This window comes from Passer domesticus, chromosome 5 (assembly GCF_036417665.1).
Source record: "Passer domesticus isolate bPasDom1 chromosome 5, bPasDom1.hap1, whole genome shotgun sequence".
Lineage (NCBI taxonomy): Eukaryota > Metazoa > Chordata > Aves > Passeriformes > Passeridae > Passer > Passer domesticus.
The window spans coordinates 69189099-69211771 of NC_087478.1; the positions used below are offsets into that span (position 1 = coordinate 69189099).

Here is a 22673-nt window from a genome sequence, read left to right on the forward strand (position 1 = left end):
GGACCAATTTTCAAAGCCATGTTGTTTGACTCGCCTAAAAAACCACCCTTGCTTTGTATTTTGGGGTGTTGGGGTTTGGTTTTTTTCCCCTTGGCTGCCTATATTACAGAGAGTGAGCTTCAGAATTAAAATAGCCAAACTCACTTTGCTTTTGAAATCTGCAACTCTCAGCAGGATACAGTTGCAGGTGGAAATATCCTCATTCCCAACAGTACCAGTGGCAATTCCCAGGGAGCGCAAGCAAAGGCAAGGGAGGGGCATTTGACAAGGAATGACATTTGCATTTGATGAGGAGTCACAAGCAGTGCAAAGATGAACAAGGGCCATCGGTCGGTTGCTTATATAGAGGCAGTTCTGCTCAGGTGGCCTAAACAGTTTAGGGCTTGGAGAATTGCCAAGTAAAGGTATCAAAAATTAGCACCAGGTGTTACAGACTACAGAACTGGGGAGAGTCAGAGCTAAGAAAAAGAGCCTGAAGGTCAGATGAGAGAAACAGAACATCATATTTAGATGGGAGAGCAGCTCTCACAGGGCTGAATGCAGGAGAAAGCATTGTGTGCAAGGAACAGATGCACGCAGCTTCACACAGGGGAAGAAGAATCCTTGAGGAGCTTCAGAATGAATTTTGAGAATGCCCAAGCACAGGGATTGTTGGGAGCAGAATATTCCTTATGGTGAGATGGCAAGACATGTTCTTGGTTAGAATAGATAGTGATGTTTACAAGCAAGGAAAATGTTATGTGCAGGGGTGTTCTTGTGCACCTAGGTTGGTGTAGGGCAGAGGGACTGGGCCAGGAGCTTCTGCGTACAGGCATTAGGACTGCCAGTGGCAAGTTGATTTCAGAGGTGGAAAATAGTTTTCAGGATTTTACGAAACAAGAGGTCTAAAACCTATCTGACTATTTGATAGTCAGATGAAGCCCAAATTGATCTGAGTACTGACATAATTCTTCTGGCAGAAGAATGAGAATGAGATGGGTGAGCAACTGCCTGTGTTCTGACAATTAGTCTGTGACAGAAAGGCAGATGGACAGATGAGTGGAAGGCAGAGGCAAGAGAAAAGAATTTGGTAGCTGTACATGTGGAAAAGAAGGGTATTTTTAATGAGGGAGATGTTTGGGAAACAATGGGTCAGTGAAAAACTCTTCAGTCTCTGAAACAGATCTTTCCATGAATAAAGTACAGAGACAGTACAGGCAAAGATAACAAATCTCATTTTACCTTTAAAGAGGGAAATAAATAAATAAATAAATAACTCACACAAACTACTTAAGGTGGGAGCTAAGTGGCCTGGAAGGCAGAGCCCCAGCGACTTTGGAGGTGCGGTTGTTGTGGGCAGGTGAATTCAGAGGGCTGCTCACACTGACTGAAACACTCATTAGCCATTCTAGGAGGTCTTAGCAAGTAAGACCAAACTAGCAATTCATGGGGAGATCAAATGGGTCTCCCCTCCTTGAAAGCAGGCCTTTGTCATCAAACAGAAGTCCATAGATGGCTCTAGAAGTTTGTATTGCCCTCAGTCTGTGAGCTGGATTCCCTGTGCTCCCTCTGACTGCTGATCTATGTTTCAACAATATCACCTTCAGATGATAATGGAGACGTAGCAACTATGCCAAGCAGCCCTCCCAGTTTTGCCAATGAACTGTTCTTTCTTCCAGGGCGGTGGGCAAACAAATGCTGGAAGAGTGAGACGAACCTTTGGCGGTGTTGGAAGGAACTTGGCAGGTGCCTGGTGCTTGGGTTTGCCTGCTGGTGCATGCCAGCTGTGAGCTGTCCTTTACTATTCCTTCAACAGCAGGAGAGGGTGAATGTTGACAAGATTTGGACACATTAGGCAATATACTAGTGGGCAGACTGCCTAGAAAAGGCAGAGCCCTTTCCAAGACATAAGAGTGGAGGGAGTTGAGATCAGGAAAAGGAAGGTCCACAAATATGAAGTTAACTAGCACATGGTGCAGTAACCCTGAATCAAAGTAAATAAGCATCAGTATCTCCAACTACTACTGAGCAGCCTCAGATTTAATTCATGCTAGGATATAGACACAGTAGAAGTATGCTTACAGCGAGAACATGAAAGGAATAATCACAGTTCCAAACTGATGTTTCACAGTCCCACATACCATAGCAAAAGGAACTGGGGTACAGGAGTTGCTGTAGAAGAAGAAAGGCTACAGTCCTATCCATGGGAAACAAGCACATAGTACCTGTGTCTCCATCACAAGCAGCAGCAGACCAGTATTCTTGTACTGAAGTTAACAGGGACAGAATACAAAAAGATTTTAGGATTATTCCAGCTTTTAGACATTTCCCAATCTCCTATCACATATCTACTGTCACTTCAGATCACTAATGAGGAAGCTTGAGTGGAAAAAATCCCCCAAAATACCCATGCCACCTACGGAGGTACAATGTGTGGTAACCTGAAAGGAGAGGAGGAAGGGTTTCCCATGAACACATTCAGATTCAGTGGTTCTAGTAAGATATCATGGAGGGAACAGCAGTGTGGGAGGGCCAGCACCAGAAAATGCTGTGCTCAGAAGCAGCGTGGGGAAAACCCACATGCCTGGGATGGTAAAGGACATGATGCCAGAAAAGAGCAGAGTTTGCTTCCCCCTCTTTTCCTCTACTCCCAGATATTCCAAATCCTAAATTTCAGGGTGCTGGTTCAGCTCTCTGTAGGACTTCATTCAGCCCTAAGCAGTCATTTACTGCAGCTATAGCTCAATTTCATCCTGAACATCCTTCTAGGCAAGTACTGATGAGCATTAAGTTTTTCAGGAGAGGGCTTTCCTAGAGACACCCATGCTGCACCAGCTGTCACTGTGCTCACAGTACTCTGGTGGATTTGTTAACAGCTTTTGTTTCCATTTGCTCTTTAGACTGTTTAAGCCGTCTTGGACAAGCTCCTCTCCTTTTATCAGCCGTGGGGAAGGATGAGCATTTAGAGTCTGTCCTGCACTACTGCCATCACATGGTACGTGTCACAGAAGTAGCACCTCAGAAACTTGGAAGAGATGACTCACACAGAGGGAAAATTCTTCCCAACCCTAGCAGACATCAGAGCCACCTTCCATCAGGCTAAGAGTAGGAATAATTCAATGCTTCTTTAGCTGCAGACAATTAGAAGGCAAGGCTAGGTGTGTTTTAGAGTCTGAACCATGGGCTCTGAATTCAGCACCAGAAAGTAGTGCTTGGAGGAGGTAGAGGTAAATCAGGAGCAACCACATACAGTTCTAGTGAAGGCTAAGCATAGCGAGAAATATGCAAACCTTGAACCTGAGGACACACAAAGCATTGCCAAAACCAGCCTGGTTTAGTTAAAGCCCAAGACAGAGAAAATGTGACACTGGAATTGCAGGTTGGACACTTCCCCAGCTCAGAGGATGGGATCTTTGACAGAGCTGCATGCACCACTTACCTGTGCATAGAGGAGTCCTTGACTTTAGCAGCAGCTTGTCCACAGGTCAGGGAGCTGGAGCAGCAGGAGCTCCCCAGGACAGCAAGGCAGAGTATCATCACCCCAGCAGGCAGCAAAAAAAGCCAGGAGGGCAGCTCTAACCTAGGCCATCGGGCAACTCCATGGAGAAAAGGCAGGACTAAAGGCAAGGCAGGGTGTGAGTGCAGCCCCCAGGTGAGACTGGTCAGGGTCACTGACTATTATTAGTGCCCTCATGACCCTGGGATCCAAACAGAGCCCATGGGGCCTTGGTTCTGGCTGCCTGAGCGACTTGGCAAATGAAGAAATGAGAATATAAACTCTATTTTGGCTTCACCATGGCTGGTCTATAATCTCTTCTCTGCACAGCAGTTTGTGCCATCCAAGTGAGCAGTGGTGGACTTGCTGGTCAGCCGCCAAGCAATCCTTCCTTTCCTGTAATAAAATACATTCCCACCAGTGCTGGAGAGGAACCTTTCCCTAAAAACTCCAGCTTCACTGTCAGTTTCTGAGATAGATACATTTCTCCATCCACATGTTCTTTCCAAGATATGCCCTGTGTTCTCTAAGCAGATCATTGCCAGGAGCCACAAGGAAGGACACCCCACAGCTCTCTGCCCCACTGCTGTAGAAATGGCTCCAGGGTGTGCTCAGAATCAGGCTGGGCAGTCAGTGATACAAGTCACTGCTGTCTGCAGAGTGCCACTAAGAGATGCCATCCCACACAAGCTGTGAGAATAGGTGAATGGAGCAGGCAGGGCTGCAGACCACTCTTCTCTTACAGGAGACACAACCTGTGGAACTGCATGGCAGAGACCTGTCACTAATTTACTAAAGGATTGCTTTAACCTGCAGCATTTGTTGCATTGCAAATATTAACAAATAGCCATGTGCCAGTATTGTCTAGACTGAGATACCCCTGCCAGGCTGCTTATCCCAAGGGAGAGCAGTGAGCTGGGCTGGAGACCAGGTGGGCACTGAAAGAGTGAGCTGAGCATGGCAGGGAAGAGGAATGTGCTCAGTGTGTAACTGTCCTCCCTGTTTCAGGACATGAGCGCCGTCCTTCAGCTGGAGGGGAAGAGCACAGCCACTTACTGTGCCGTGATCACGAGTGCTGGGGAGCTCAGCATGGGCTTGGGAGACATGGACATCCACCACCAGATAACAGAGCAATATGTATGCATTCCCTCAGAGTTATGAGTTTTTTCTTATGAGAAGGAGCGTGGGCCTGTGAGAAAATGCCACTGGTGATATTTGTACCAGGAGGGAATGGGTGTGCAGAGGGCATGGGAGATGCTGAGGTTAACCCCGGACACGGACACTGGCACAGCAGCCACCAGAGCCCTCTATTACTGCTGACCCAGATGGAATTTCTATCTGTTTCTGGTTTACAAATATCACTACTACCATCATCCATGATATGTAGGCCAGAATCCTCTTCATTAACTTGTCCAAGCTAACTTACAATTTTGCATCTTAAGGCCAGCAAGAAATCAACCTGATTATAACCGTAACCCTAACCCATATTTCTTCCTTTAGGGAAAAGCAGAAAAAAAATGGACAGAACACTGGTTAAAGCAAATTTTCCTGTTCCATCCCCTCCCTGCCATCCCTGTTGTTTCTACACACTGAGTTGTATCAACAGAAACTGTTGCTCAGCACATCCAAACATTCAAAAACATCAGGGAAGCATAATGGCAGCAGTGATTAAAGAGTGATTCAGTGAAAGCCCCATCACTGCGCCCTCCTTCTTTTATTGACAGAACAAAAGCTTGTGCTTCATGACTGACAGCAACATGGAAGTTAAGTGCAATTTACTCACCAGTGGCATCTTCATGAGGTGGAGCTTTCCTAGGGAAAAATCTGGTTATTACTCCCACTTCCATCCTCACCCTGCCTCCCCAAAGCCTTGGCACAGAAAACCATTACATGAGGGATTAATTCTCCTGAGCTTTACAAAGCAGCTGTGATCAGTGGAAATTCTGAATCAGTCTTGTGCTGCAAAGTGCATTTTGGCAGCCCCTCTTCCCACCAGGACTGGCAGAGACACGGGGGGGATGCTGCTCGAGTGCCCATAGCACTGGCCTGGCATCCCAGCAAGTGGCTGTGCAACCTCAGTGAGCCAAAGGAGAGAACAGCAGCTCTGTTCTCCACTGCTCCACTGCACCCCATCCATGTGGGATTCAGGGGGACCCAGGAGTCAAACACTCTGCTGAACAACCTGTCCTAGGAGACACTGTGCAGAGAGGACATCCAAATGGCACGCAGAGAGCAAAGGTGCAGTCAAGCCAGGCATGGCCCAGGGAATCCTTCAGTGGCATTAAACAGCAGCATTCCATTTCCCTGTAGTGGTCCAGTCAGGACCAGCAATTACCTTTCTCTGCTGGTAGGGCTCTGCCAGTTTAGTCCAGCCCTTAATGATCAGGAGCAGGGAAAGCAGAAGGGGAGGAGATGAGGCAAATGGAAAAATCCATTTTCCTTAGGGAATCATTCTTTTGGGTTCATGGCTGCACCTAAAGGCTGGGATGCAAGTCAAAATGCTACATGAAGTCTGACTAGCAATGATTTTTTCCCTCTGCAATGACTCAGGCTGTCTTTCCTGTGTGTCCTGGATTTTAACTAGGTGTCCCAGTTCAAGGAGAACCTGTGTCAGGCCCCACTTGTTTGCATTGATGGAAATTTGCCTCTCTCCACTATTCAGTACGTCTGCCAACTAGCTAGAGAGCACCAGCTAGCAGGTAAGGAGAACTTGCCCTGACAGCATGTGTGCCAAGACAGTCCAGGCATATCCCTGCTGCTTGCTGGAGATAACCACTTACTGTTTGACATGCTGGGTTATTCAGCACCTCTTTCTGTACTCTGCCACTCTGCTTCAGATGTGAAAACCATTTCCGTTTTCTTTGCAGTTTTCCTCTTTCTGCAGCTCAGCCACATTTCTTGAGGCATAGTTGGTAAAGCCCTTGAGCATTGCCAGAAGGCCAGGGAATGCTGCTCTCTGAGCCTTTTAATTTCAGTGCAAGTGGCAATTTGAGCACTTCTGCCAGTTTGAGCAGCAATATAGTTTGCTTCTCAGAAACAGCACTAAAACATCTTCTGAGAGGAATTGTGTTCCATTCCCATAAAATAAATGCCCCCCTCCACTGGTATGCGGGGACCTTTCACAAGGCTTCCTAAACTTTTAGAGTTACACCTTTCTTTTTAAAAGCAGATCCCAAAGAAGGACACAGTGATCTAAAAACCTGGCAGAGATTCCAAAACCAGATAACTGGAGGAACAAAATTGGGGTCTGATTATATCATCCAGATCCAGAAGCAGCTGTCTCATTGCTGGACACTGAGAAGGAAACCTTGGGAGAGGTTTGAGAGACTGTGTCATAATTTAAAGATGTAACTCTTGTTATGCAGATTATACTAAGTGTCTGTACTACATCCTGCTCTGACACAGAGAAGAACCACTAATTAATTAATTAACTAACCAATTGCATTGTTGTTTTGAAGTGTGCTATGAGCCAACAGATGAGAACAAGGCCTCTAAGCCATTCCTCTCAGACAGCTGGAAAGCACTCACATACATTTCCCCCAACCTGCAAGAGCTGAGAGCAATAAATCGGACCCTCGGGAACCCTCTGCCAGCAGGTATTGAATACTCAGAAGGGTCAGTCAGACTTTTAGATAACCTAGATCCTGGAGAAGAGCATTTTCTGCTTCAGCCTCTAATACAGGCAAATTAGGTTATAACATAAGTGCTCATGGTATCTTGCATTTTAGTGCCATCTCTGTCTGGGCTGTGTGGACTGATGACCCATCAGAGACCACAGTAGGCCTGGCATGGATCCTTGCCCAAAGTCAGAAGTCCCATTTGCCTCACTTCATCACCTAAACAGGAGTAATATCTGGTTTGTCAACTTGTCCCTGAAGCATGGTGCTCAGAGGGCACCCGTCCCAGAAGTACCAGCATTTGCAGAAATAACACACCCCACCAAATGCAGATGGAAATCCATCAGCATTGAAATAAGGAAGCCATGCTTCAAGTCAGCTTTTTGATCTCTATAGACACATGCTTAGTCCCTTGAGAACTGAGTTCCTCAGCATAGAAGTACAGTGTGGAAGTCTAACTCTGGAGAATTCCATGTTTCCCCTAATATAAAGAAAAAAAATGTTACCAACCACATTTCAGAAGTGCCTATAAATAGCAGTAGAAGTGCCCATAAATAGGCTGTCAGCCCACAGACAGGCTGGTTGAGGACCTTTTCAGATGGAGCACATTTTTTCCCTCCCCTCTCTCTGAAGAGCTGCCGTCCAGGTTGGAAGAGGTTGTCCAGGCTGCAGTGGCCCTGGCCTGCCCTTTGCTGGCCCATCTGCACTGTGTGGTGGTGACCCTCGGTGCTCACGGCGTCCTCCTGTGCGGCAAGAGCCTGGGAGGGAGCATCTCCCTTTATCCAGGAGCTCACAAACAGGTAAGGGCATGGAAAACTAACTCTGAGCTCTCAGTTGCTTCTTTCTTGGACCATATGGCACTGTTGCTATTTCTGGTGTCATGGCAGCAGTCCTGGGAAACATGGCATCACTGCTGGAAAATGTATGTGTTTTGGGGGGGTGGAATACACAGCTCTGAAAGAAAATCGAGTTGTCTGTCCGTGTACTGCTGGCTCCTAGCAGCAGTGTTTAGAGTCAGCTAGAATTAAATGTGCTATGTGAATATTCATGAGTGCGAGCTTCATTTGCAGGAAGCTTCATTTAAATGATCAAAGTGTGAAAAAAGATTATTGCCTTTTTTTCAGCCTTTTCTTTTTTTGCCATCTCTGCAGATCTGGCATCAGGCGCATCAGGCCTTACCAGCTTGGGCAATTCCCACTAACTTCCCTTCCCTCCCCTCCCTCCACAGGCCGCTGCTGCCAGGCTCTGTGCTGCCCACTACCCTGCCATCCCCATCAGCAGGGAGGAGATAGTCAACGTCTCAGGAGCTGGTGACAGGTATATCCTCGCTGCTTTGTCCTCTCCAGCTGCATGTGAAAGGCCCATAATCGGATTCATTTGAAATTCTACTGGAAAAGCAACTGCTGCTTGAGGAAGAGACATTAAGGATTAGACCAGGGCTGGTTACAGTGATTCCTTGCAAAGCCTGCTAAAATTGTCCCCCGGAGCATCTTGGAAGCCAGGCTTGCCATTATTAGTTTTGCTTTTCTTCAAGATCCAAGCCTTTACTCGCAATCTAAGAATTCTGAATTACTCTGGGCTGAGCTGCTAAAAGCAAAGTAAACCACCTTACATCAAAGCTGTCTTACTAACTAACTGCCTTACTTCCACACTTCTCCAATGGAAGTGTAACTGCCACTCAAGAGCTAAAATGGCCCTGTAAAAGCATTTCATCAGGTTCTGCATTTGCCTCTGGCAATTTTGAAGCCCTTGCTTCAAAAGAGTCTGCTGTATAATTTGCCTGACTGTTCACACAATGCCATACATAGAAGTGGGAAATGACAGCTATTATTCCTAGCCCCAGTGATCAATTCTCAGTCTGTCAGAGTAATATTTTATTATGCTCCTTGTTAACTTGACAAACTATATGTAGCAGTCAGGTTGTTATTTCTTCTTGCTTCACATGTTGCAATAGTTGATTCTGTCCTTTCATTGCCTTGGGCTAGACCAAAAGTCTGTATGTGGCAGATATTTCCTTTTCCCTTTCTACTCTTACCTAGCAATAACTCAACACAGCAACACTTTTTTCTCTGATCAGTGTCCAGAATGAAAGGGTTTTTGTGGTTTGGGTTTTTTTTAAACATAGACAGTCCTCAATATTTTACTTAAAATCAGTCAATAACTTCTTGCCAAGCTGGTGCCACTTAACACCAGGACGTGCTGTTTGTGTCCCAGATCACCTCTGAGGGGAGCTGACTCAGCTGCAAGCTGGCCTTCTCCAGAGAAGACCACATGGTTGTTTGGAGCAATAGGTGTAATAACAGCAGAGGAATGGGGGCTGGAGGAGTGTCATGGGGTCAGCCTGACCTAAGGGAAGCTCAGCTTCGCTCATTACCTTGGGCAGGTGTCCTCAGCCAGCCCCTGCAGGGACACAGCCTCTCCTCTGCACCATCTGCTCAAAACACAAGTATTCCATACTGCAGGACAAGGCTCTTTCTAGAGGCTAATGTAATGAAACCTTCTTCTTAAGGGTTCCTTTTCCATTTTAAAATTCAAGGGAAGACTGAAGGGGAGATAAAATGCACCACTGCCAACCACCTCCACTGAGTTACACTAGGGAACAAGGAAGATTGTTTTTCCTTCCAAACCTATCTGAAAGCTTGGGGCCCATTACTGCTCCCATTCCTGAAGTAACACTGGTCTGGAAATTCCTCTCCAGAGTCCCCAAGGCCATGTGGGGGAATTTTTATAGCCCCCTTGTTCATCCAGGGTTTTTCTTCCTAATAACCCCAACTGCTCCCCTGAACTCTGAAAATCCCTGCTCTACAGAGTAAGAGTGCCAAAACAGACTGGAAATGCCAGGACACTGCAATGCCATACAAGCCATCTCCACTGGTTACGTGTGCCAAGCCCAGCTTCGTGGCACTTTGAAAGGACTGTTGTAGAAACACAGAATGGTTTGGGTTGGAAGGGACCTTTAGTGGTCATCTAGTTTGAACCCTTCTGCAATGAGCAGGGACAGCTGCAGGTTGATCAGGTTGCTTGGAGCCTCATCCAACCAGGGATGGGGCATCCAACACCTCTCTGTTCATGTTTCACCATTCTCATTGTAAAGAGTTTTTTCCTAATATCTAAAATGTAACACTTTCTCAGCTTAGACCTCATGAACCGTCACACTTTAGAAGCACTGGTCAGGGGATAATGCAACCCAGAAACAGTGACCCAGGGCATTTCATGCCTCTCCTCCACCCTATGGCTCTTCTGCAGCTCCAGAGATCTGCCCATGAGCTGAGCATGTGTGCAGTGTCTGTTTGCTCCTTGCCCCCAGCTGCCATGACAACCTAACACCACATGCCCATACGTGACATTGCTAGGGGATGCTCCCTCAAATATTTACTCTCAACTCCTGGAGCTGTTGAGAGATTGAACACTTTGTGGAAGTCATAGTCTTCTGTGCCTTTGTTATAGATAAGAAGATGTTGATGTAATTAGGTGGAGTGCAAAATAAGGGCTCTTTTTACCTTGCCCATAGATTTAATTATTAATCTTCCCTGCCATCGCATTTTCCTGTCCTTGTTTCTTCCTCTAAAATATGATTGTCTTGTCAGTTCTCTTTCCCTTTTCTGTCCTCTCTTAGCTTCTGAACATTTTTACAGTAGTTGCTGTGAATAGAGTAGTTGCTCCCAATCTATCCCAAACACTGCACTAACATCACTTTTACTGGGAAGTCTCAAATGAAAAACCATAGCAAATGTTTCCCAAAAATCTGGCTTTTCAATGTAATTTCAGCTTTGGATTTCTTTTTCCAGCTGTGCCTGTTGTCCCTCTCATGTAGATACAGAAACTTTGTCTCTTACCCCATCCAACCCTTTGGGAAAAGGAGGCACCAATATAATGAGGACATCATAAGGCACCAACAAAGAGCAGATTAGTGACAAAATAACTAGAGAGCAGGGGAAAATTAGATTCTTCCCTTTTTAGGCTATTTTCTTTTCTCCTGTCTCACCTGGAAAACTGAGGAGAATAGAAAACATGGTACAAGAGGAAGTACCTCAACTTCTCAGATGAGAAGAGCAAAAAATGCAAATAAATGACACTATTTGGTACTCTAAAATAGATACAGAAAAAGCAAAACCCATTCATTGTAACCTCAGCGTTCCTGTGTGACGTATTCTGCTGCTGTAAGTGCTGGTTGGGATCCATATGAAAGCTCTCACAAATGAACAGCCACATTCTTGGGTTCAAAGCTCTTCTCTCCTTGTTCAAAACCATCTTTCTTTCCCTTCACAGCTTAATGGCAGGAATCCTTGCGGGGGTGCTTGCTAAACACGACACAGGCACTTGCGTCCGGATGGGTCTGCTGGCTGCCAGCTTGTCTCTCCGTTCCTATGAGCCCATTTCCCCAGAAATCAGCACTTCCAGTGTCAACCAAGAGCAAGTCAAGAGCAGGAGCTGGCCAGAGGCGAAGATATGGAAGATGGACTAGAACACTGTGGCTTTCTCATCTATCACCTCATTGCACTTGCAGCAATCCTGTTTTCAGGAACTGGACTGTGTTTTGAGCTTCGAGAACATTTATCTGCTTTGGTCCTGAGTAAACCCTCAAGAAAAGAGGCCCCTACCCAGGGAACTTCTGCGGAATGGAAAGCTGATTTCTGGTCTTTCAGACCTCCTGGTTTACTGACCTCCAGGCCTTCCAGATTTTCTATTGAGGGAATTTTCTCTTCATTCACCTTGTGTCACTGTTGTCTATTGTCACGGTAACTCCTCTGTCTTTGACTCCTGGATCTTCAGGACCATGTGTCTTCAGCTGAGCCCAGCAGCAACATCTGCTCTTGATGCTTATTCTTTCCTATCCAAGAGTTCCCATGGATCACAACCTGTGGCAGGGTGTAGCTGGCAGGAACATGACACTGTAGGATAACCTTATCCATTTTCCCAAGCCAGCCAGCACACACCATACCTTCTTGCTCTGAAGTCCAATGCCCCTGGAGAAAGTAGGCAAGACAAAATAAAGAAAAGTGTCCAGGGACCAGCTGGTGGCCTTTAAAAGATGACAGTCCCTTGTTCTATGTGCCTTCCTTTTTGGCTTGGGGCTTCCTTCCTCCTTCTTTAGTCCTGAGTATCAAGTCTGAAGCAAAAGAGATCAGAGGGAACCAAGGCATCTCCCATGGAAGCCATGAGGAAGAGTCACTTTCTCTAAGCCTGTAATGTGCACAGGATGCAACTGCGGGTGCCAACAGATTAGTGAACACTGAAACTCATTAAAACTGATTTCTAGCAAAGGTGGGTCTTGGTGCTGGCTGGTTCCTAAACGTGACTGATAGTAAATCTGGAGAACAGACCACCTTCCGTTTCATCCAGAGACCATGGTCAGACCCCTTGGCTGAGGAGCAGCTCGCTGGTGCCTGACTCAGCACTGAGGTCAACCAAAGCTTGATCAGGGCGGCTCTAACACCACTCTCCTGGGTAGGCTCTGCTGTTTAACCAGTGAGCTCCCACTGGAATGGATGGAGGCATTAACTGGGTGCCTTTCCTCCACCTGGGGCTACTTCCACCAGGCTCACAGCAACTCCTTCCCATTGAGCCCACCACCTTTCCATCAGACACACAAACATTTACCATCAGCTCTCCTTTACTAAAACCTTGTTTGCAACTGCGGTTCAGCTGATTCTGTGCTTAGATGCCATGCACCCATGTGTGTACCCCAAGCAGGGACAGGATGGCTGTGGCAGAAGGGTGCTGGGATGTTTGGGAACACAAGGGAGGGGGATTGGGGCCCACGTAAGCAGCTGGGTTTGCTTGCAGGCTGGGAGGTGGGACACAGCAGGGGCGGGGGAAAAGGGCTGTGCCCCCGAGGTATGTCTCTGCACTATAAAAATTACTTTGGCTGGATCCAGAGTCAGGGGAAAAAAGCACCTTCCACCTCTGCTACTGACTCCCAACAGCCTTGTCCAGGTGGGAGGACCCTGAGCAGAGGCAGGACCTGAGGATGAATGTCCAGGCACTGGCAGTCACCACGCTCCTCCTGATGCTGCTCTGCTCAGTCCCAGCACTGTCTGGGATACTGGGGAGCCAGGCTGGCAACCTGGAGAGGCAGGCAGAGGCTGGGTTCCCTGAAGAAGCCCCTTGGCCACCTGGAGATGGAGGGGACAAGCTGCCTGGGCAGGGCTCAGAGAGGACCCACCCTCTGGCCAATGCATGGAAAGTGATGAGAGAGGCACACCCCATCTCCAGTTCCCTCAGCAAGGCCACGGCCAAAGCTCTCCTGGGCAGTGGGGAGCAGGTTGCCCCCGGCAAGCCCTGGAGGCTCCCACTGCAGCCCTCCCACAGCAGGATCACAAGGCTGAGCCACCACCTGAAGGACCACGGGAAGTTCAACAGCGACGTGGTAAGCACAGCGAGGGAGAGGGCTTGTGCTGAGGGGTTGCAGGGTGAGCGGGATACCAGTCAGGATCAGACAGGACAGCAGGAGCAGGACATGCTGAGCATGCCATGATCCTGTAAACACCAGGTAGAAAAGATGTTTTCGAGGCCATTCCTCTTAAGATGCATGTATGGTGTCAGTCACAATGTGGCCTCTCAACACAGTGTGGGTCTGGGTGCTGAGAAGGGAGTGGGGCAGGGACACCCCCAGATCCCCAGCTGGTACAGAGGAGCTTAGAAGCAGAAGAAGGCTTAGAGCAGGGCTGATGGCTGTGAGCAGCTCAGGAGGAGAGTGCAGGTCTGGCTGCAGTTGTTCCCATGTGCTGCCCTCAGAGCTGCAGGGACAGTCCTGCTCCAGCCCCAGCCGGGTTCAGGAACAGGAGGGAAACACTCCCCTCAGTGCTAACAAAGCTCTCCAAGCTCTGCAATGCAGACACCTTGCCCTGATGGGCACAGCTCCTCTCAGCACTGCCCTGAGAGAGGCACAGCCTTTCTCTGCCCATGCGAAATCTGCTCCACAGGCTCAGCACAGCATCCCACAAATAACCAACTTCTCCTTTATCAAACCCAAACCACACTTTGGTGGCACATAAGTAGACCTTGCCTTAACCACAAAGTGCTGGGTGACGCCATGCCAGATGCCACTCAGCTGGGGTGGGTGCCACCACTGCAAAAGAGCAGAGGCACTGGAGGGGTGTGTTGTGGCTGTGGTGGTCAACTTAGAGTTGTTCCAGCAAAGGCAGTAATGAATTGCCCCTGGAAGCACTTCCTTGCGCCTCAGCTTCTCCAGCTCCTTGCAGTGAAGCTGCTGCAACTGCAGAACGATGATGCAGCTGTGACTGGGCTGGTCCTGGCTGCCACGGGCATTGCAGACACCACTTCCCTTCTCCCTGCAGCACTCCTGCCACAGCATCCAGTCGCGGCCCTGCCAGAAGCCCTCTGACTGTGGTGGCTGCCTGGGGCTCTACACCTGCAAACTGCCTGCTGGCACCTGCAACCTGAAATCTGTCTCCAGGCAGAGAGGTGAGTGCTAAGTCTCCTGGCAACTGGCACCCTACATGCGGCAAAGTGCAAACACACCCCCTTGGCTGCAACACTCCAAGCCCAAGTCTGCCCCATGCAGGGCTGGGTCTGGTCTCTTGACTGCCCAGGGCTGTCTGTCTTGCCAGCAGTAGCTACAGAATCAACAACTGCATGGTGGATGGGACATTCCTAAGTTTCAGGGAGGACTGGGATTTCACAGGTGTCCTGAGCTGTTGCAGGACACCAACAGCCTGTGCTGGAAAACCAAAGAAGGGTACAGAGCTTGGGATTTAGCTTAGGAGTCAGCAAGTGCAGTCCCGCACATCACGGGCCCTGCAGAGCTGCTCACATTGGTGTGTGAGAGCTGTTTAATTAGGCAGGAACTGTTAGGGAGCAGAGATCACAGCTTTTAATGTTTAACCAGTGTCCTCATTCTCAAGCACCCTTTGGTAAATCCATACTGCCCCCAGATTGGCTTCTTGCCCCAGCACGTTTGCCTACACCCATGTACACGTGGTCATGGAGTAGCAGCTCATCCAAGGCTACTAAACACAGAGACCCAGCTCTGGTGCAGGAAACCCCTGGCACGCTGAGTAGGCAAGTTTAATGTTTGTGTACAGTACAGTGTGTGTGGGTGTGTATAGCATTTAGGGTATCCCCAGTGTATGTGCTCTGTTCATGGTCTTTGGTCACCTGCTGCTGGCAGCCTCCTTAGCAGGACACACAGACCCATGGTCACACCCAGCACAGATGGTCTTATGGCTTTTCCTTACAGGTGGCTTCCTCCAAAGCATACAGAGCCCTTAGGTGGAGAGTCAAGCTCATCTCGGAGCAGCACAAACTAAAGTTGAAGAGGTTGTCCTGCAGCTGGAGATCAACACTTCCTTTCCAAGTTTAATTTCAAATCCTTAATGACACAATTGTAAATGTTTCTTTCATTGTACTTCTCTTGCTACTGCTTTTTAACACTCCTTTGGATTTTGTACACTATGTAGGCTTGATTCCCACTTTCCTGAGAGCAGCCAATAAATGCACTGAGTGGTCATGGAGCTCTGTGCTGGCAGAGCCCCCTTGGAGCTCCCCAATGAGGCAAACAGGGCTATTTCACAACCCTTTTTCATTTGAGCCATTAGGATATTGCAGTAAAAGCTGCCAGGATCTCAGCATGGTCACACACCAATTCAAGCTGAGCTAAGCGTTGGGCAACCTGGGATCCCTCCCTGCTCCTTATACAGTTCCTGCCAAGGAAGGCCACGTCCCAGGCCGTTGAAAACATCACTTAAGGAGAGGAATGTGGAGTCCTCAGGAGCAGGCTTGGCAGTGTGGAACCATGCAGGAGACCTGCTTCTGAAGGCTGGAGCTGAGCCACAGATCAGCTTTATTTAGCATCCCACAGAGCTTTGCAGGCATCCTGGCCACCTTTACACACATGGGGGTGACCCCAGCTTTAGAAAGCTTCATAATATTTCTATTAGAAACCCTTCTAAAATGAGAACCAAAGCACAGCATTTGATTCACCTTGAACCCCACTGCAGTTCCCTTCAATGAGCCACCACCAGCTCCTGTGAAGTGACACCAATTTTGTTCAGTACACCCAAGGGACAGCACCCCCCTCCACCTGGTCACCTCTGAGGGAGGGTGGGGGTGGGGAGTAAATGCTGCTGGCTTCTCTGAGCCCCTCCATTGTTGCTTCCTCTGTCCCTGCACAGAAGTTTGTGCCTCCTGCCTGGTGTGACACCATGGCTGTCCAGCATTTTCTGTGCTCACCACAGAACCACAGGGAGGCTGAGGTGGGAAGGGAGCTGACCTGTGCAGGTCACCTGCTCAAGCAGGGCCACCTAGAGTCATTTGTCCAGCCACCTGGCTGCATGGCTTCAAAAGCTTCACAGAGCAGCACTGGACCCACTGCTCTGCTCTGGTGTGGAGGAATGGAGATGAGGTCTTCTGAACCCCACTGCTGGTCAGAAATGTCTTCTCACCTGGAATGGCCCATGGACCACAGGCATAGTTTTTAAAACCTCTGGGAGTCCGATGCAGCCCAGCATAGCACAGCTGCAGCAAAGGTACCCATATGCAGCTTTCACCCTGCAACCCCACAGCAGCTGGGAAAGAGACTCTCCTCCCAAAAGCAGACTCAAGGATCCTCCAGGTGCTTTTGCCCTCACAAGCAGTGCAAGAGTAAGAGCCTCCACACCAGCTGGAAGAAAGCCTTCACCCTGCCTCAACCTCCCCTCAACTGCCCTGACACCTCCTCCCCGAAGGAGGTCACCACAGACAGAGGAGAGCTGAGCAGGAGGCCCCACTTCCTCTCCAGGCAGGAGCACAGAAGGCAGCAGCAGACACTCTGCCCTTGCCTGTTCCCTACTGTGCTTCCCAGCAGCAACACCCACGACAGCAGAGAGCCCATCTGACCTTTGGGAAGCAGGCCTCCCAGACAAGATCCTGCAGGTGAGCTCCACCTTGGGCACTCCCAGCAAACTGCCAGGTGAGGCATTGAGCCACCCATCCTCTGAGTCTCACAGGGAAGCTGAGGGCCTGGCCAAGTCAAGAGTCCAGCTGCTTGATGTCCTCTCTGGCTTATGCTTGGCACTAGGTGGGACAGTGGGAGCACACAGCTCATCCCTTTTCACGAAAACACCATGGATCCACATGCCTTTTACTCAACTCGCTTTTAATTATACTGCATGAGGAAAGGCCCTTCCTTGTGCCAAGACTCCCTGGTACAGCCACCCAGGGAGCTGGCTGGCCCATGAAGTCCTCAGTAGGTTTAGTGGTTCCCCCTCACCCTTTTCCCTTGCTTGGAAGCTCCTCCTGGTCAGTCCACATCATCCCTGCAGCCCTCAGTGTCCTTGCTTTGCAGAGACCTACTTTCACACATCTCTGCTCTTCCCCTCCATGCCTTCTTTCCCTGCTCAGTCCCATGGGAATCCTGCTTCGGCCTCTGGCAGCACCAGGCAGAGAGGAGGCAGGGCAAGAGTCATTGGTTAATAACTGTTCTAACCTCAATATAAATAGAAAAATACAACCAAATAAAGAATTGACTAGCTAAGAGATCCAATCCGCCGGGATGCCTGCAACGTTCTAGTGCAGAGTTCAGAGAGAGTGCTTGGTCCAGTGCTTGCTACTGTAGAGATCCAGAAGCCTGTCCCGGCAGCCCCAGCCATCCCATCTTCCTGCAGCACATCGGCTCTGTGCAGCGCGTCCTGGCCGTGGCCAGCATGCCCAAGGCTGCTGTTCCTGGGAGCAGGCTCAGTGGGAATGGTTGATGAGTCTGATTTATTGCCGCTAAGTGGTAAAGCCATTCTCTTCTGTGGAATGAGGATGTGCTTCGCTCTTATTTTTTGTGGAGGAATTTCATTTTGCTGCCTGAAGAGACAGAGATAAGAAAATGGACTCCCCACAGCAACAGGCAAAACAAGTGTCATTTCCCACCATCTTTGTCCTGTGCAGTGTACTGGCCCTGCTGCTGTCTCTGGCTGCTTGTCCACAGCCAGCTGCTCTGCCTACTCCCTGGGAGCAGTGCTGCAGGCTGAGACCTTGCAAGCTCCCAGGCACACCCTCCAGAGCCCATTTGTCCAGGGCACACCAGCCCCTCAGGCACCGCTGCTCTTAAATGGCCAAGAACAGACAAGAGGACCAGGGATGTGATCTTAACACCTGATCAAACTCAGCCACGGTGTCCAATGACTTTTCAAAGACTTCCAACCTCAGTCTGGAGCTCTTGGCTAGTTCCCCTTATAGCGGAAAATAGATTGAATCTTAGAATACACCTGGGCAGTTCCCCCTGCTGATCCCCAAGGGCAAACCTGAAGGCAATGAAAACTGTCAATCCCCTCATCAGGACCTGCATCCACCATCCCCAAGTCACTGGCTGCTCCATTCCCTCCTCAGACCCACCTGTCTCCTTTAGAAGACACAGATACAGCTCATGGCCCAGCCTTTGGTCCTCCACCAGCCTCCAGACAGTGATTGACCAGAGCCAGAGCCAGCACAGGGATACATGGCCAGACACTGGATGCCAACATAGTCACTAGCCCTGTCACCCTTGGGCAGCTTCTGTGCTGCCCAACCTGAAGGCAACAAGAAGCCCAGCCCTTGGGAAGCCAAGGCTTTTGCTGGTTCCTTACCTAGGCCTTTGAGGAACCTATTGACTCCACTCTGCTCCCCACTAGGAAGTGTTTCCAGGTACTCCTGAGCCCGTACCTCAAACAGACCTGCAGAAAGACAGAAATCAACAGCTTTTATTCTGTGTCTCTATAAATCCAAGTAGGAATGCCCACCTGAAAATGTACTGTCGCAGCTTACCCACACATCATTGCTCAGGAGAGAGAACAACTCACCCCACCTCCTCCATCAGCTGAGGCCAGATTTGGCACAGAAGCTTTGGTCTGCCCCCTCCCTCCCCACTGCAAGGCTGACTGAGCTGCTGTACCTCACTCAGGGTACAGAATGTACCTCCCTTGATTCTCCTACGAACACAGCTAAACCCAGGGAGTGACATCATCTGGGGAATCATCACGCAGAATTTACCTCTTTTACTCAGCCACCTATTCAAGCATTCCCTGCTTAGTAATGCTCATCAGGAAGCTGCTAAGCCAGCACCAGTAGCAGCAGGGATAAGAAATTTCAGCTGCCAGTAGAGCCCTTGGGACTGTGGGATAACAGGAGTGAAACTGCAACAGCAGCTCTGGGAAGGAGATGAGCATCCAAGCTTTCTACTAGACAAAAGAACCATGACCAATCATTTTTCCTCTAGACACATGAAGAAGACATGAGGGACTGCGAGAATAAATGTCATTCCAGCAGTGGAATTCAATGTGGAATGGAAGAGACACACGTGGAGGATACTGCAAGAGTGAAAGATGCCTGCAATCCCAACCCCATCAAGGAACCAGCAGATTCCCTTCTGCTGCTCCTGTACAGACACTGCAGCCTCCAGCCGCGGAACTGGGGATGGAGGTGGTGGGAGCATCTCCCTGCTCTCGTAGGAGTAACAGCAGCTTCCAGCACAGCAGAGCCCAGTTGGAGCCCCTCACCTCTGACCCCCTGCTTCCGCAGCTCCCGCTCCTGAATGAAGCCCCCGAACATCTGTGTCTCCATGAAGACCTCCAGGAAGCGTCGGAGGCTCTTGGAAGAGACGGATTTGCGGAAAGCCTCACGCTGCAGGGTCCGCTCCTCTCGCTCCGTGGGGGTCAGGAAGAGGGAATAGTGGCCCACAATCTCCACAAAGAAACGGACAAAGGCCTCAGACACCACCTCGTTCAAAGGACTGGTTTCTAAAGAAAAAATAAAGAGGCAGTGCTCAGGACAGTGCTGTAAGAATGTGCTAGGAAAATCTATAGGTAAAAATTCCCCGTTTTTTTTTCAGATGCAGCCTGAGAAGAAAAAGCTGCTCAAGAGAGAGAGCATCCTAGGAAGCGCTTGTCATAGAAGTAGACCAAATTGCTACTACTTTGAAAGACACCAAGCTTTATTTTGGTGCTCACTTTTCTCTGGTGGGATGGGGGAGAGAATCAGAAAAGTAAAAGTGACAAAACTTATGGGTTAAGATAAAGAGAGTTTAATAGATGAATATAAAACTGTGCATGCAAGCAAAAGCAAAATAATTGTTTTATTCAGCAGCTCCCATGGGCAGGCAGGTGTTCAGCCCTGCCCAAGAAAGCAGGGCTCCAGTACACACACATTGGGAAGACAAAATATCCTATTTCCAAATGTCTCCCCACTTCCTTCTTCTTCCTGCAGCTTTATATGCTGAGCATGACTCCATGTGGAACCCATTGTTTTTTTGGGGTCAGCTGGCTCTGTCCCCTCCCCACTCCTTGTGCACCCTTAGCCCACTCACTGGTGGGGTGGGATGGGAGGCAGAAAGGTGTTAGCTCAGTATGAGCTCTGCTCAGCAACAGCTAAAACATCCCTGTATTATCAACACCAGTTCTAGCACAAATCAAAAACACAGCCCCATACCAGCTATGGAGAAAATTAACTCTGTCCTAGCCAAAACCAGCACATTCTCCAGGCTGCTCTGCACCAAGGAGATGCCCATACTGTTTCCCAAGAATGCTGTCCCAGCCCAGTCACCATAAGCCACAAAGTCATCGCTGAGTTTGCAGCTCTGCAGGTGACCGTCCCCTGGAGGAGCCTGCATCACTCATGGCCAGCAGCAGAGTGGAATGAAAGGCTATGAAACCCCTCTGAAACGGAGTACAGGTGCTCACGGTAATTGTAAGGGGAGCATGGCCAGAGCTGGGAAGAGATAAGTACTGTTGCTCTTCACACAGAGAACTGCCCCCATGCGCTGGAATACTTCATACAGCTTAACCAAAATCCCGATCTACCTCCAATACCTGTGGTGTGAAATTCAGTACAAGCCTAGTTCTCCTCTAGGAAGTGACAGACAAGAAAGGGGAAGGAAAAGACACGGTTTTAAGCTGAATGGCACTGTGCTTTACCCTGCTTGCCATTGACAGGGCCCTCCTCCTTGTCACTGGCCAGCTCATTCCTCTGCTCCAAAATGTGCTCTAGGGCGGCCTGCAGCTTGCGGGGCAGGATGGAGTCCTCATCTTCCATCTGTAAGACAGAGCCACTTCCTCAGGGACTGGGGCTGGGACAAAAACATCTCCTACCTGTCCCCAGCACAGCAGGGGGGAGCACTAGAAATGAACCATGAGGAGAGGGAAAAGGCTTAACTGTAATAGGTTTGGCACGTTCCCAGCACCACTCAGCACAGTTCTATCAAGAAGCACAAGAGGAAGGAGAAAGGGGGTGTTTTTTCCTAAATATTCCCCTGTTCTGGAGGAATTTTACATGTCTGACCCGAGAGGCTACTGGGCAGGGCTCATCCGTGGCCTCACCATCTGCCCAGGAGCACTGGCCGGCTGCAAAGAGGAGGTGTGTGAACAATGCTGGCACGTGGCCAGGTGAGCAGAGCCTCTGCTCAGCCATCAAGCTTCTTACACAGGCATAAGGAATTCCCAGGGAGCATCAGAGCCAAGGAACTGCCAGTGACTGTGCAGAGCTCCTACCAGCCCTGGCTGAGCCGGCTGATTCAGCTGAAGCCTTCAGAAGAGAAGTGCAAGGTAAAGCATTACCCCAGAGCTAAGGCAGCTGGCAAGTCAGGACTGTGGGAGGGCTTGGCCTTCGCCCACAGCTGCTCCCTGCAGCAGGAGGAGCACTCATCCCATCTTAGTCACGGGCTGAGCCTCAGCAGAGACCCATGCTGCCAGCGCTGCTCAGCCATCTGCCAAAAAGCTCTTGGCAAAAAAGAGCCTCCCGGGCCAGGAGTATGTTTGCTCATTTATCCTCTTCCCTTCCTCCTCCCCTTCCCACTCCTCCTCTCCACAACAAAGGGAAGTGAAAATCAGCAGGCAATATTGCTTGCAGAGCAACACACAGGCTCCCATGTACCCTCCTGCCTCTGACCCATCCAGTGCAAGGACTGGATTGAGGAACCACAAGCTCCTGAGGCAGTAAGAATTTCAAAAAACCATCAAGGCTCCCCTCCCACTTAGGGCAGAGTATGTGATGGGAGATGAACTGACAGACACAGGCTGGAAGAACCCACACTGCTTCCCAGCAGACAGTGCTGAGCCAAAGCTTTCCAGCCCTGTCCTCTGCCTTACAGGATGGCACTTGAGGACCTATAGTGCCCAAGTGCCACCATTTCCCCCTCAAAAAAGAAAAAAACAAAACAAAACAAAACAAAAAAAAACCCCAAAAACCCACCACAACAACAACAACAACAACAAAAACCACAAAAACCCCCCAAAACAAAACAAAAAACCACAAAACAAAATAAAAACAAACAAACAAAACAACAAAAAACAAAAAACAAACCAAAACAAAAAAAAGGCAATTCCCAATGATTTAGTCCTCCACAGCTGTGGTTTGGGATGCTGATGTTACATATATACACAGCAACCCCTATAACACTGCCCACTGCAAGCCCTGCCTCAGTTTTTGAGTGGGGAAAAAGTGATCCATCCAGCCAGGCAGGTCAGCAAACACAGATGGAGGTAAATTATAGAGGAAAAAGGGGAGAAAAGGATGTGAATTAGCTCGGCTCACCTGTCTCAGAAACCGATTATTTACAAGGTCAACGACGAGGACCTAAGAATGAAAGAGCAAGAATCAAAAGGGGAAGTAATTATTTCCAC

General features: G+C 49.1%; 2 protein-coding genes across 21 annotated transcripts in view; one reads left to right on the forward strand and one right to left on the reverse strand.

Annotated features, from left to right (window-relative positions):
- Nucleotides 1-19739, forward strand: part of LOC135300880 (pseudouridine-5'-phosphate glycosidase-like) — a 34998-nt gene extending 15259 nt beyond the window's left edge. For 15 of the 17 annotated variants that reach the window (XM_064420854.1, XM_064420862.1, XM_064420848.1 and 12 more), the window contains exons 12-20: nt 1659-1725; nt 2880-2974; nt 4484-4612; nt 6060-6174; nt 6934-7071; nt 7726-7892; nt 8321-8409; nt 11362-14520; nt 15296-19739. In XM_064420854.1, coding sequence (XP_064276924.1) covers nt 1659-1725; nt 2880-2974; nt 4484-4612; nt 6060-6174; nt 6934-7071; nt 7726-7892; nt 8321-8409; nt 11362-11557 — 996 coding nt within the window. In that variant the 3' untranslated portion in view covers nt 11558-14520; nt 15296-19739. The remainder of the gene's footprint in view (nt 1-1658; nt 1726-2879; nt 2975-4483; nt 4613-6059; nt 6175-6933; nt 7072-7725; nt 7893-8320; nt 8410-11361; nt 14521-15295) is intronic. The other 2 variants (XM_064420847.1, XM_064420861.1) reach the window with 2 other exon arrangements.
- Nucleotides 17171-22673, reverse strand: part of DENND2A (DENN domain containing 2A) — a 58202-nt gene continuing 52699 nt past the window's right edge. For all 4 annotated transcript variants that reach the window (XM_064420845.1, XM_064420842.1, XM_064420843.1 and 1 more), the window contains exons 16-20: nt 22585-22626; nt 20970-21087; nt 19557-19796; nt 18648-18734; nt 17171-17886 (exon numbers count right to left, since the gene is read on the reverse strand). In XM_064420845.1, coding sequence (XP_064276915.1) covers nt 17855-17886; nt 18648-18734; nt 19557-19796; nt 20970-21087; nt 22585-22626 — 519 coding nt within the window. In that variant the 3' untranslated portion in view covers nt 17171-17854. The remainder of the gene's footprint in view (nt 17887-18647; nt 18735-19556; nt 19797-20969; nt 21088-22584; nt 22627-22673) is intronic.